Genomic DNA, 14,150 nt, shown 5'->3' with positions numbered 1-14,150 from the left:
TCGTGCAACATTTTGACTGCAATAGTATCATAGTATTCAAAAATGGATCAATATGTTCTGTGAACATCGGGCCCAAATTCAATATAAAGCCCAAATTCGCAATGTTCATATGTTAAAGTCATAAGTGGGCTGTAGATTGTTTTTGAACACATGAGGTTCTTGGAAAGCTTTCAAAACTGAATTGGAACCCACAAATTTTTGTGAGAAACAATTTTTTTGAGAGACTATTTCTAATAAGACTAGTTCATAAAAGAAAATATAGAGTAAAGTAAGCATCAAATTTTAATGGCTGGGCTTGAGAGATGGTCTCTCAAGAGACCGGCTGCAAAGAACCAAGTTCACTGAAAACTCTTTTGTATTACAGCTCGTCTTGTGTGAGACTGTCTCACCATGAGACGGGTCCATATAATAGTCCATTTCTTCAATTGATTACTTTAAGATCATAAGTAATCGTTTTAAGATTATAAGTAATCATTCTAAACTATAACAAATAGTTATATTAAAATTATAAGTGATTACTTTAACGTTATAAGTAATCATTTTAAGACAAAAAATGTATATTGGTCCGGCACAATAGAGATGGTCTCAATGTGAGACCGTCTCATTTAAGAATTAGTGCTTTTATTATAAGAGAATCATGGAGGAGTAACGGCCCCAAGGAATTAACTCAAAGGGTATGATGGAGTATAAATGTCACGGCCTGTATAGAATCGACCCAAATAACAAACAACTAGTCTTTTGAGAGACGTATCTCAAATCCAGTCCATTAAAAATTATATTAATGCCTATTTACATTCAGCTAGTCTCTTGAGAGACTGTCTCTTTGAGAGACGTATCTCAAGTCAAGCCCATTAAAGATTAATATTAATGTCTATTTACATTATCCTTAATGCTTACTTACTGTATCATTAATGTCTATTTTTAATATCTTAAATGTTTACTTACATTATTCTTAATGCCTATTTACAATATTTTAACAAATATATAATAGACCGGCCCAATTAGAAATCTTACAAGAATTTGTGAATAACAAAACCATAAGACAAGATCCAAATCGAAGATAAATCACTACTAAATCGGAAGCAGCTACAAACACAAGTTCTTCAACAACGAGTTTTTAAAAATATCTAGTTTCGGCTAGGAGTTTTATGAATAAAAGATAAAGAAAACTTAAAGTCAAACACTGTAGAAAATAATATAGTTTTACAACTAGAGAATCTTTCATAGGGGTTATTTATAAACCAAACCAATTTAAAACCTTACTCTTTATTGTAGAGTTAGAAGAGTAAAAAGAAATATTTAAAATGATTATTGATTGATTGAATAGAAATTACATTCTATTTATAATACTAATTATTCAAAAAGATATATGAGAATAATAATATAAAAGATAATATCATAATATTCACAAAATAATCAATATATCAATCAAGACTTATCTTGATTGATTTGTTGATCTTATTTATCTCTGTTATTTCCCCTTCAAATAGACGATCAAGGCAAAAAGTCCAATCTTGGAGAATCATTAGTAGCAATAACAAGCTTGAATATAGTTGGAGGAGTTTTGACATGACCTGGACTCTTATAGATTATGCAACGGTTGGTGAGGTAGCGATAAGGAGGTGCTACAAATGATAGAGTTGAAGGTTAAAAATTATATTTTTTTTGAATTAAGGATTTGTGTTTTCGTTTAATTTAATTACACTCATTTATCTCGAGAGTTAAGGGTTTGAGTATAATTTAGTTTAAACTAATAAGAATGAAAAATGTAGAATAATTTTAGGAAAAAAGATACGAAATGTGATTTTAGTATTTTAATAATAGTTGCTTTAGAAACCTAAGTTATACTACCTCCATTAAAAAGGGAAATTAAAGTATCGAGTAATCAATTTAGATAAAAAAAAAATATCGTAAGAATACCATCATTTGTCAATACTAACAATAGTCAAGTGGCCAAATTTATCAAATTTAATAAGTAAAAATGTCAAAATTTTAAATTCATGTGGGATCAATTGACCCGAAACCATATATGTGGCTCCGCCACTGGTGGTAGTGGTAAGGGGTGGGATTATTTGATTTTTTTTTTTCTTTTAAGTATTATACTCCTATTAAATTACATGTAGTAAACATACTATTGATTATAAGTGTTAGTGAATTGAAATTATCATTTGCAAAAGTTTAAATTAGAAATAGTATTTAATAGATTAAATTATGATTAGTAAAAGTTTGAATTAGGATTAGTGTTAATTGGGGCATATTAGAAATATTGATAAGAGTATTTTTCTTTTTACATTTTTAACGGTCAATTTAACATTTTTTCTTAAAAAGAATCGTTAGTTGTTAAAATTAAAAGCACAAGAATACTTAACAAGCATGAAAAAGAAAATTTATCCATCAAATTGGAAAATATTTGTCCAACAAGAAAAGTAAAACAGGTTTGCGGTATCAATATTTTTTTCTTAAAAGTTTATTGACATAACTAAAATGTGAAATGGGGTCAAGAAAAAATTATTTTTATTTAACTGATTCAATGTATCATTTTAGTTTTAAAGTGATCAATTATAGTCTTATAAAACATTTGCTATTATTTTTAAAATAATTACTTTTTATATAAGTGATTATTTATAATTTAAAGTGATCACTTTATATAGTCTTAGAGTGATTATTTATAATCTTAAAATAACCACTTACCTTGTGATAAATTAAAAAATAAACTAATAATATGAATGCCCGCAAAATATTTTTTTTTTTTTGAATTTAGGAATATCAATGCTTCATAAAAACCCATGGTAACCACAATGCAATCACAAAAATCACAACCATTGACAGATATCAACCATATTTCATCTATTTTTGAGCCATCCAAATTTGATCTACCTTATCCAACAAAACCCCACCTTTATCACTACGCTTCATTACATACCCCTTCCCTTCATTTCCTCCTTTCCCTTTGCATTCAACATATCAAAAACATCACAACAGGTAAAAATTTCCCTATTCTTCTGTTCATCTTACAATTCAATTCACAAATTATATTCCTATTATTTTCGGCTGAGGGATTTTTTGGTCACATCCTCCTTTATGGGTATGGATTGCCATCTTTTTGCCCTCTCCAAAACCTGCTCGTAGTTCTTATGAGCAAAATATACCGAATATAATAATTTTATAATTCAATTAATTGGGGTGTTTGGCAAATGATTGACAGCGGATTATAGTGGCTGATTTTATTAATTGATTTGACCAGCTAATTGAACCCGCTGCTATAAGCAGCTTGTTCAAAAACAGCTTATTATCAATAAGCTGTTTCAGTTGACTATTTCACCAAATATTTACATTAGCTGATTTGACCACTCAACCCCTTATTTTTATCAAAATAAGCTAAAATTGCTCATTAAACTAATTTTCCAAACACCCCATTACCAATTACTAAAACTGTACTCAAATCTTGTGCTTTCAGCTCTAAAAATGGCAACAGCAGCAGCAACATCAGCAACAATACCAGCTGCAGCAACAATCACATGCAGCAAAACACAAAGAAAGATGAACAAACCAAGAGTTGTGTACATGAATGGGCTTAACTCTTATGGTGGGCTTAAGGCACATAACCCGGTGCTCGGCCTCGGCAAACCCATCTGCACTGAGCAATGCTTTGCCAATGTGATTAGCTCATTGAGGACTAATGGTGCTGGTGGGGGTGCTGGTGCTTTGTCTTCAACATGTAATGCTGCAGGTGAGATTTTTAGGATTGCTGCAATTATGAATGGGCTTGTTCTTGTTGGTGTTGCTGTTGGTTTTGTGCTTCTTCGGATTGAAGCTACACTTGAAGAAGCTGAGTAGTTTTATCATTCATTTGTATTTTATATTTGGATCGACATATATATATTAATTCTCTTTTTATCTTCCCTAATCTTTGAAATTGGGAACATTATATGTTCAGTTTGTAAGTTGGAATGATAAATTTTTTATTTTGATCTCATCTATGTTGGTTATGCATTTGGAAATTAAATTCGTTGTTAAACGAGTATATAACATCTATCAGCTTACGATGGTTTCAATTAAAAAATAAAGCTAATAGTTGAGGCACACGCACAAGTATACTTCTTTTGTTCTTCAATTGAATTTTCTATGTGGCAAATTTTTATAATAATGCACATGAAATTTTCCAATCTTTTTAGTTAATCGTAAAATTAGCGGAATTTTTAGTAACAATTTATGTTAGTTTGATTAAGAAACATATGAGATCTTGGGAAGTAGAGAGTTTTGATAGGGATTATAATGGAAGGAGGGCTTACCAAGAGAATAAGATGCTCAACGTTTGATTGTAATATGAAGAATTGGATGGAATGATTGAATGGTCTAATTTGATAATAAAACCAACGGTAACACCTATCACTCAAGAATTACTAGTGTTTTAATTAGTAAAGCGTTATTTTATCATGATAAAATAATTATGTTAAATAAGATTTGAAAACACGTAATCTTAAAGGGACAACGCAAAATGAAATAAGTGGACATGATTCATGTCATGCTGAACTGAATAAGTGGACATCATCCATGTCATGCTCGTATCGTGTCGTTCCTGCCTAGTTTGTATCGTGTAGTGTCAATTGGGTAGGGATGGTAATTCAGTTCGAATCTGACCCTAGTCCGACTCGATCCGAGGAAAACAATCCAATTCGAGTCCGAGGAAAAGGTTATCCGACTTCACGATCCGAATCCGAGTTAGAGACGGACCGGAGTTGGACCTTATTAAAAATCCGATACTCCGATCCGACTCCGACCCTGAAGGAAATTCGACTTTGAATTTGACTTTTAACCCAATATTTTGTTTCCTTTAAAACTCTGGACGTGGCTAATTCAAGCTCTCTCTCATACGAATTGTAATTTTAATTTTGAAAAACTACTTGGTATTTTTATTTATATCAATTAATCAAAATACGACAAATCAGATTAAGAGAAATAAAATACGCCAAATCAAAATGCGAGAAAATTTTGTTAAATTGTAGTATTAGGAATATTTCTCATGTTAAACTTGAATTCAAAGTACATATTTTTTTGTTAAAATTGTATTTGAAAAATATATTTTGTTAACTTCGTATGCTTTAAATCATTAGTACAATATCACAACGATAAAGTTTGATAATAATCCGACTCCGTTGGAGGTCCGAGAGTCCGAGTCGGGGCAAACTTAGAGTATGCATAATCCAACTCCGAGTGGAGGTGGACTAAAAAAAAAGTTCGACTAAAATCCGGAGCAAAGTCGGAGTATGTATAATCCGAGCCGAGTTCGACCCATTGTCATCCCTACTGAATTGTGACTCGTAGCTTCATGCCGTGTATCATGCCATGCCTCTACTAGGGTCGTGTCGTTTCAAGAAAATGGATGGTTGAACTTGTGCTGGCCTGATTTGTGCCCATATCTCAAAATGATATTCTCTTGCTTGACTCGGTTAAGTAAGGACTAAAAATTTGTTTCTTCAGAAAAAAAAAAGACTAATAGAATTGATTACAATTTGGAGATCAAAATTGGATTGGAGATATATCTAAATGATTAATATGACTACGTCAAATAACTTCAATTGACAAGATTTCTACGAGCGTGGATGTTTAAGCCCCTCCCCTTCCCACAACCACCCCCAGCCACCAACAACTCTACCCCTTCCCCATGCCAAGCCACCATTAGAACATCCCTGAGGGCCACCAACAACCCTCTTCTCCTTTTCTCCACCTCTTGCTACCAAAGCTATTCATTGTTACTCACATGTGAGTTATCCCACATAAGAAAAGAGAAAAGTATACATCTCTTTATAAATTACAGGAACAACTCTTTGGTTTTAGTTGTAAACTTTTATTAATTGTCAAAATTATATAATGTTAGAGCCAAAGGTTCAATTGAAAACTAAATCGTAGGTTCAAAAATAATTAAGCTTAATCCAATATAAGAATACATGAGGTTGATATACACTCTCCTTTTATCTTTTTTATTTCTTTTTTTCCAGGAAGAGGTAATGTAGAGGAAAATACTAATAGTTCAAATACTAGCCCGTTAGAAAATAAGGACAACAAGCCAAAATGCGAAGCTACAACAAATCGAAAAAACAAGAAAACAAATGTTTGCTAGAGAAGCAAGAAATCGAACTCCTAAAGCATCCTAGAAAATTTTCGTTGTATGCTAGACGATGAAACTTAACCAGTTACAGACATCTGGTATTTCAACTTCAACTCGCTCTTTCTCAGCCTCGGCTACCTCCTTCTCGCTCTTAGGACATGTAACATAAACTCCTGTGAAAGAAGGCTTGAACACTTTATTATCATTATGTTTGAATAGCATATTAGAAGAGAAAGAAAGGAAGGGACTGGGAAGAGAAAGAACGAGAGGGATAAGGAGGGAGAGTGTTCATTGTTTGTTTAAAAAAATTGAAATTGAGTGTTTTTCTTCCACATCTTTCCATTTTTTTAAAAAAAATTTGTCCATGTTTTCCCTGTAAAACCCTCCCCTCCAAATCCCTCCCCTCCTTTTTTGCTATCAAACAAGAGATCCTCTATCATTTCAAATCCCTCCCTCCCTTCCTTTCCCACCATTTCTATCTATCCAAACACAGTCTATAAGTCATTAAAGCCATTGCTCCCATTTTCATAAGGTTTAGGGATGGTATCTCCTTGGCTTATGAAGTGTTTAGACCTCGTGTTTCCCCCATTATATGCTGACACTGATAATAAGTCCAGCCCATCAAGTTGTCACATAAACAATGCTCCATTTTAATCTTGCGTGTTGCACTGTAAGCTATAAAAGTAATTTATGATAGCCTACTAGCAATGCCATTGGGCTTAACGTCTAGCATGTAGCAAAGGCACAACTCTATGATACATTGATAAGAGGAATACATTTATAGACTACAATGGACATCAATAGTCAAGGAAAATAGATTACACCACAGTTCAAAATTGTTCCAAAATCACAACATTTCATCGCCCCAATGCGATTAAGTAGCTCCCACCAAAGTATCATAGCAGATTAAAAATTAGATCTGAAGCTATCGGGAAGCAATACAAGTAACAGATATCTCAAGAAAACATGTTGTTTGAAAGATTGTATTTGCAGCGATAAGGGAGCATCATGCCTATTTTAGCAGGGTAGAAGCTGAGCTTACCACATTTTGTCAAATGCTTTAAGGTTTACCCTCTCCTTGTCCTTGTCCGTTAAGTTGAAGGACAACATGCTGCATCAAAAACAAGACGACGGTTCAGTAAACTTATTAGAATAATCAGATTGCACATCACATTATGTACTACTAAAGATTAGATGTCTAGATTAGTATGAGAACAGTATGTTGCTGACTTGCTGTTTACAGGTGTCAGAAGTTTATAAATATTGTTGGAATTTAGAGCATTTGTTTGACCTGTTCCCCAAGTGTTACAATGATTTGATAAATACAAGGAAACAAGATATTACACAATATCATACAAAATAAGAATATACACAATATTCTAATTATGGTAGTCTATCAAATAAGGCCTCTAAGCATGTTGTAAGTGGTCTATGTTTCAAATATTCAAAGTTACAAATATAATTTTTGTCAACTTTTGCTTTTATTGCTCCTAGGATTTACATTTTTTCTTCCAGTATTTCGTTCCATTTTGGAGAGTGATTTTATTACCATTAAGTTAATATTTATGTTCCAATATGATGAACTGATGCCAGGTCTACCCAGCTCTGCACATTTTTCTCTTTCCATTGTATGGTTGTTTATCGTAGTGGGTGGATATTGTTTCGTGCATAACCTTTGGGAAGTGCTATGACTATGTTATTAAGCACTTAAGCTATTTACTCTATGTATAAGAGTCTAGTTTGTGAACTAAAAGGATGAACAATAACAGCTAATACATACATTTCAGCAACCGAACACATGCTTTAGTGTGAGGGATTGGCATCTTCTGTTGTGCTAGTTTTAAGTCATCTCTTTCCACGAATACACACCATTGATCAACTTCTTTGTGCCAAGAAAGGTGAGAGCAACCGTTGTATCTCATAGAAATTTCAACAATATCCCATGCAAACCCAAGAGGGGTGAAACATGGTGCAAAATCTAAGATGTGCTTGCAATCATGATAAAGGTTGTGGAACAACTTTCACCGTTAATTTAGATAGTTCTGCAATTGTTTCACCTATGTTTCGGTCACAGTAAGCTCCAAAATTCTTAATACAGTCGTAATATAGTAGTGCGCGCAATTTTGCACTATGAGGTGAAGTATTGCTTTAGAAAAGGTGTACTCCACGTTGGGTATATATTATGGTTTTGAGAAACTAATCTGCATGATTATTATGTGATGTTGTGGTACTTCAATTGTTGAACTATTCAAAGATAATATGATGTGGTTCTTCATCTAGTTCATCCATATAAGAATTATATGTTTACCTAACTCTGGTAAATATATTCATTGTTTTCTTATAATGTCATATGAATTGAAGATGTAATTTCCCAAAAAATATTAAATTAACAGTTAAGAGATTTTTTGGAAGAACTACATAAAGATATAATAGATAAATCAGAGATGAAAACCTTAATTTGTGTCCTTTTGTAAGTGTAAGTGATGTGGACTGATCCATCAGTGGCCTGGATGACGGCTGGATAAGAGAACTCCATGCCAGGGGTATCCTCAAGTGTCAAAACATCAATCCATGAATCACCGTCGTCGTACGAGATGGCAACTCTGAGTAATCCCCGTGATTCAATGTTGTAAGCAAGTACAAAACGACCATCCTTCAACTTCACCCCATCAATTCCTAATTCATGCAAATTTTTGGTTCAAGTTAGTGAAATCAAACTATAGTATGAAACTAAAGAATCGTAATGAAGATTTTAAGTCAATGCTTTATAATAGGCACCTGAATTAGGATTTGAGAGTTCCGTCGGCTGTGCATAGCTCCATGTTTCGCCACCATCAAGGGATTCAGACATGCAGATTTTTCCAATAACAGATCGCAAGAGAACCCGTAAATTCCCATTTGCCGTCTGGTAAGGAACAGGTTGAATCACACTTAGACCCTCATTAGGGATACAAATAGGTCCATTTTTTCTCCAAGTTTTTCCTAAATCTGATGTTACCTGGAGAAGAGGAAGGCGGAACGAATCACAAAGCAAAGCCAAAATAATAATCCTGCGAAAAATTATTTACATGGTCTTAAAATGACAGACCTCCACCCAAGCCCCCCAAGAGTTCCAGCTTTCGACAGAAGACCCACATATCATCCGGCCATCATCCAGCAAAATAGGCTGAACAGGAAAGAAACAGAGGAATTTGAAAAATTCTTGGAATTAGAGGATGCTATGTATTCAAATGGTTATACACAAGGAAAAACTTGTTCTAAACCTTATTCTTTATTGGCCCCAAAATGCCAGGAGGAAGTTGTTCTCTATTAGTCCAAGTGTAACCTCCATCAAATGAACGCTTCAAACATCCAGTCCAACTGAAGTTAATACACCAAGTAACAAGTATAAATTAAAAGATTAAACCTACTACATTTTCAGCTACGTTAGATGATACTAAAGTCAAAGCGTCGAGCACCGAAATATCTATATAGAACATGTCAAAAATAAACATTTCCCACCATAAAGCTCAGTCTGCTGAACTTTGTAGTCATTCAAGCATTCAATCAGGTAATAGGCTTATCAAAGGCACAACTATTGATCTGACAGCTTATAATCCATCCAGAAAAGCTAAAAAAAGATATTAGTTGTGAGTACTGAGTAACAGAGTGAATAACAATACCATACAGATATAGAAGTGGTACCAATACCATTGTGCTCATGGTGTAAAAATGCAGTAATAGTCGCGAACGGAATGCTAATGCGGTCAGGGGAATGATACAATTATTGTAACGCTTAAATATCGGTCGAAAACATAAGATATCTCTTATTAAGGCCCAATAGCGGGTTTTATACACCTTTAAGACGCGAGAAATATCTGTTCGTTTATTTTGAAAACCTTTACATGGCAGCCAATGCGATGCGGCCTTGTTTTTAAGCTTCAAAACCCATTGGCGTTGCATTTTGTGCAGGGCAGGAGTTTATCAAAATGACAATACATGTTGACAAATGTCATAAACGAAGCTAGTAAGAAATTATGTTACTCATGGTTTCTTAATCGAGCTATAATCAACTCATAAGGAATAGACGAGTAATTCTTGAATAAGATAGTGTTACATTAGACCATTGTCATTTTCTATTTGACAATCTCTAACTTTTCATGGGTGACATTTTATACTCAAAAGTAATAGATAGACCTTCAACCATTTTTTTCTTCTCGATGTGCATAGAAAAAGAACGTAATAGCAAGATCTCATATAAGAAAAGTAAGAACCTAATGTAAGTGTACCTAAGATCATTTTAGAGGGGGGAATTACTTGGTCCAGAACTATTAGTCTCATGGGAAGGGTAATAAGCCCGCCACCTTTTTGTCCTCCCTTAGACGAACACCTATGCTAATCAAAGTCTCTACTTCACCTATGTCAGATCCTTGACACTTAGAACACTAGACACAGGTTTGAAGAAAGTATGGACGGTTAGTGTTTAACTATATGTGACAGACATGAAGCAAAACCAACACTTTCACCTATCTTCATCATTGTGTCTCTGGTTACTCCTGAATGCAAATATTTTTAACCGAGCAGGCCATTATAATAATGGCATCATTGTTCTTTTGCGACATCTTTCATGGCGTAGCAATTGTTGAAACTTTTACTCTATGTTTGGATTAGAATTTAGGAGGGATGGGAAAGGGAAAGGGAAAGGAAAGGGAGTAGATACTAGGGCAAGTATCCCATGTTTGTTTAGGAATTAGGGAAAGTGGAGGAAAAGAACTATCATTTTCCTTCAAAAGCGTTGCTACTTTCGTCAGATTTGGTTATCAACAAAATGTTATCAACAAAACTAAGCGACTTAATTCATTCAAACTATTCCTTTCAAATCCCACCATACCAAAATTCGAATTGGTATACCAACAAAGGAAATTGTATCCCTTCAAATGTTAAGAGTATATAACATATCATGGAACCTCAACCATCAGCTAAAATCAAATCCGTCCCCTTACATCAATCCAAACAATTTCTTAATTCCAAGCAACAATTACAAATAAACAAAAGAGCAAAAAGATGCAACTTACTTCTGAACAGTTTGGCCAACTCTATAAAACAGTATCAATTGATTGGATGCTTTAAAAAGAACAGGATTCCACATTGGAACATCTTTTTGTTCATCAACAACAACAGGATCACTCCAAGAACTATCCTACAAAATATCAAAATTCTTCAATACATCAAACCAATCTCTTCACCAAAGAAATCCAATCAATAAACAATCTATGAACACAGAAAATGGCATTAATACCTTATATCTTTGCATCCATATCTTCACATCTGGCTCTCCTTCTGCAGTTCCCCCAAAATAAGCAACCAGAAAATGTTCTTGCTCAACCTACAAATTTCTAAACTCAGTCAACAACACTATCTACAACAAATTAAGTCAAATAATGAAATTATTAAACAATCTCACCTCAACAATTGTAGAAGCATGACAATTATTAAATGGGCGGGAATCAACAGGAAATGTGAAGTCTTCTTTCAGAACTGTCAACATTGTTTTATTACCCACAAATTCAGCTGATACCCAGCTACAATCATCAATTTAAGCATAAATTAAACACTGAATCCATATAAATCCAAGAAATAACTGAAAATTAATGCCCACCTGCTAAAATTTGAATTAAATTTTACATGGGTATTGTTAGAAGCATCAAAGTTTAAGCCTTTTTCAAGTGCAGAAAATTTAGAAAACCCAAAGAAGAAAAAAGAGAACAAGATGTGTAGAGATGAATTCAACATTTTCAAGTAAAAATCTGCATTATCCCATATCAAAGAGGAGTATGTTTAAAATTTAAAGTACTGTTAATTGTTGAAATCAAATTATTGAAAAAAGGAAAACCATGTGATCATTGAAAGTCAAACTTGTTCTTGGAGAATGCAGGAGTTTCTCTTACCTTGGTGAAATAAAAACTCTTAACCAGGAAAGACAACCACCCTTGTTTTTTTGTTCTACTTATAAATGATAGTCGATGGATATTAGATAAGTAGGTGCTAAACAAGCAAATACTCATCTTTGGCTCTTTGCTCTTGATTTAGCATCAACAAGAAATTTTAAGAAAAAAATCTCTCTTTGAATTTGCATATTAAAATTGAAATATATTATAGTTTTAAAATTTTAGGTTGTGAATTTAAAGGAACAAATGAAAGATTATATGAAAATTGGTTGTTGGTTGTTAGTTATAGCTTTTCAATTGGTTTGTTTGACCAGTTGGAAATGTTGGTTATTTCTATTGGCTTTTAAGTTAGCTGTTTGTGGAGATGTTTGGTAAATTTAAGTGTTTGTTGTTAGCTGTTTATTAGAGAAAAAGAGGGCTAACAAACCAAAAGCCAACCAAAAAAGCTAACTGGAACAACTTTTTCATTTTGGCTTAAAAGCAAGCTTTTCAGCTACTTTAAAAGTCATTTAACAAACACTTTTTTTTGCTGTTTAACCAACCAACGACTCAAAAATCAAAAGCCAACCAAAAAGCTAAGCAAAAAGTTAAGAACCAAACACCCCCTTCGTATTTAATACTCTCTCAGTACTTTGAAGTTGTTTTCATTTGCGATTTTGGGCTGTTCTATCCAATCTTTCTATTTATATCACCAATTTTGAGCAAAATTAACCTTGTTTATCCACATTTTAATATTTTAATAATACTTATGGTTTTCGCATACCTTCGACTTATTACATTTTAATATTTTTATATTGCTTGTGATCTCTACATGTTTCTCACTAACTATATAAAAAGTTTTTTAATAGTTGTGGTCTTCATATTTTTTCCACTAACTTTCTTTTAATATTTTTTAAATGTTTATGGTCTCCACTTTTACTCCATCAAATTTATTATCCAATAAAATAATATAGCCACCATTTAAAATATTATATTTTTCTTAATTTCCACGAACATTGTTTGTGAGAACTTAATTAAAGAGGGAGTGATAAATCAAGAAAGAGATTGACTTGTATTTTGAAATTAAAAAAAGTTAAATTATGGATTAGGTGGAAAGAAACTAGTGAGATGACTTCAATTAATATAAATGATGCAAAATAAGAAAGACAACCTAAAACTAGAAAATAATGTCAAGAGGGACGAAGGAAGTAACGGGTAGTTGAGTTTACTGTGATCCATGGTCCAATTTGGTTTGGTTAAACAATAAAATCAAACCAAATTATACTTTCTCCATTTCTAAAAGTTGTTTTTATTAGAAAAGTTCATTGGAATTACAAACGATGAAACTTTGTGATAGAAGTAATAATAAAGTAAATAGTGAAAATATTTTATATTAATTTTAATTGAAAGAGGAAACAAGTGGAGACTACAAAAAGAAAATAAAATGAAACAAATAGAGACAAATATGATATTTTGTGAATCAAATATTTTATATGGGTTTTAATCGTAAGTGAGGAACATGGAAGGACTACGAGAATAGAGTATTGAGTTTTATATAAAAAAAGGATAATTATATACTCTCTTTGTTCCTAAATTTATTCCCATTTGATATTTTGAGTTGTTTTATTTGTTGTTTTTCAGAAGAATCTTTCTGCTTATATGACTAATTTTAGATATAATTATCCTTGTGTATTACTCCTATCATTTTAATAATAGTCATGATTCTTAAATATTTTCCATTAACTTCATTTTAATATTTTTATATTACTTATATGTTTTTCACTAACAAATGCTATTTAAACATTTTTTAATAGTTGGGGTCTCCATATTTTTTCTACTAACTTTATTTTTACATTTCTAATACTTATGGTCATCATTTTTCTTCCATCAAATTTATTATTCAATAAAATAATATATTCACCATTTAATATATTTCAAAAATAATATATTCCTCGTGAACATTCCTAAATATACCTTCAATTGTCCCATTTGTTTTTACACTCTATCAAATGCTCTAATTCAATTCTAAATATATCTATTTATGTATAATTTAAAATTATAAAAATTTATGTTAATAAAATTACATTGAGACGAATTAAATATTTTAACATTTAGATTAAGCGTAAAATAGAAAT

The 14,150-nt window shown here is 32.4% G+C and overlaps 2 protein-coding genes across 4 annotated transcripts; one reads left to right on the top strand and one right to left on the bottom strand.

Moving 5' to 3' along the window:
• Positions 1-2,782: 2,782 nt before the first annotated feature.
• On the top strand, positions 2,783-3,976 carry LOC130814707 (uncharacterized). Its single transcript, XM_057680859.1, has 2 exons — positions 2,783-2,982; positions 3,458-3,976. The coding sequence occupies exons 1-2, from the start codon at positions 2,787-2,789 to the stop codon at positions 3,835-3,837; spliced, it is 576 nt and encodes a 191-aa protein (XP_057536842.1). The 5' UTR covers positions 2,783-2,786; the 3' UTR covers positions 3,838-3,976.
• Positions 3,977-5,907: 1,931 nt separating this feature from the next.
• Positions 5,908-12,186, bottom strand: LOC130814706 (uncharacterized). Of its 3 annotated transcripts, none has more exons than XM_057680858.1 (10): positions 12,037-12,186; positions 11,553-11,670; positions 11,388-11,474; positions 11,164-11,288; positions 9,373-9,469; positions 9,198-9,275; positions 8,888-9,107; positions 8,562-8,785; positions 7,152-7,220; positions 5,908-6,282 (listed from the first exon to the last, which is right to left on the bottom strand). In XM_057680858.1, exons 2-9 carry the CDS (start codon positions 11,634-11,636, stop codon positions 7,170-7,172), a joined length of 966 nt encoding a protein of 321 aa, XP_057536841.1. In that variant the 5' UTR covers positions 11,637-11,670; positions 12,037-12,186; the 3' UTR covers positions 5,908-6,282; positions 7,152-7,169. The 3 variants fall into 3 exon arrangements, with proteins under 3 accessions (XP_057536841.1, XP_057536840.1, XP_057536839.1); XM_057680857.1 differs by lacking the exon at positions 12,037-12,186 and adding an exon at positions 11,748-12,014; XM_057680856.1 differs by lacking the exon at positions 12,037-12,186 and adding an exon at positions 11,748-11,969 and having other exon boundaries at positions 5,908-7,220.
• Between the last annotated feature and the right edge of the window lie 1,964 nt (positions 12,187-14,150).

This window comes from Amaranthus tricolor, chromosome 6 (genome assembly GCF_026212465.1).
Source record: "Amaranthus tricolor cultivar Red isolate AtriRed21 chromosome 6, ASM2621246v1, whole genome shotgun sequence".
In the NCBI taxonomy this organism is placed as follows: domain Eukaryota; kingdom Viridiplantae; phylum Streptophyta; class Magnoliopsida; order Caryophyllales; family Amaranthaceae; genus Amaranthus; species Amaranthus tricolor.
This window is presented reverse-complemented; position numbering and strand designations above follow the sequence as displayed.

What these genes read in the sequence shown, in the direction of transcription:
- LOC130814706 (XM_057680857.1), bottom strand. Translation starts at nt 11,881, where the DNA reads ATGTTGAATTCATCTCTACACATCTTGTTCTCTTTTTTCTTCTTTGGG. An exon ending in CTTGGGGGGCTTGGGTGGAG is followed by an intron (nt 9,108 to 9,197) that starts GTCTGTCATTTT and finishes CCTCTTCTCCAG; the next exon opens with GTAACATCAGATTTAGGAAA. An exon ending in ACTCTCAAATCCTAATTCAG is followed by an intron (nt 8,786 to 8,887) that starts GTGCCTATTATA and finishes TGCATGAATTAG; the next exon opens with GAATTGATGGGGTGAAGTTG.
- LOC130814707 (XM_057680859.1), top strand. Translation starts at nt 2,787, where the DNA reads ATGGTAACCACAATGCAATCACAAAAATCACAACCATTGACAGATATC. An exon ending in TATCAAAAACATCACAACAG is followed by an intron (nt 2,983 to 3,457) that starts GTAAAAATTTCC and finishes TTGTGCTTTCAG; the next exon opens with CTCTAAAAATGGCAACAGCA.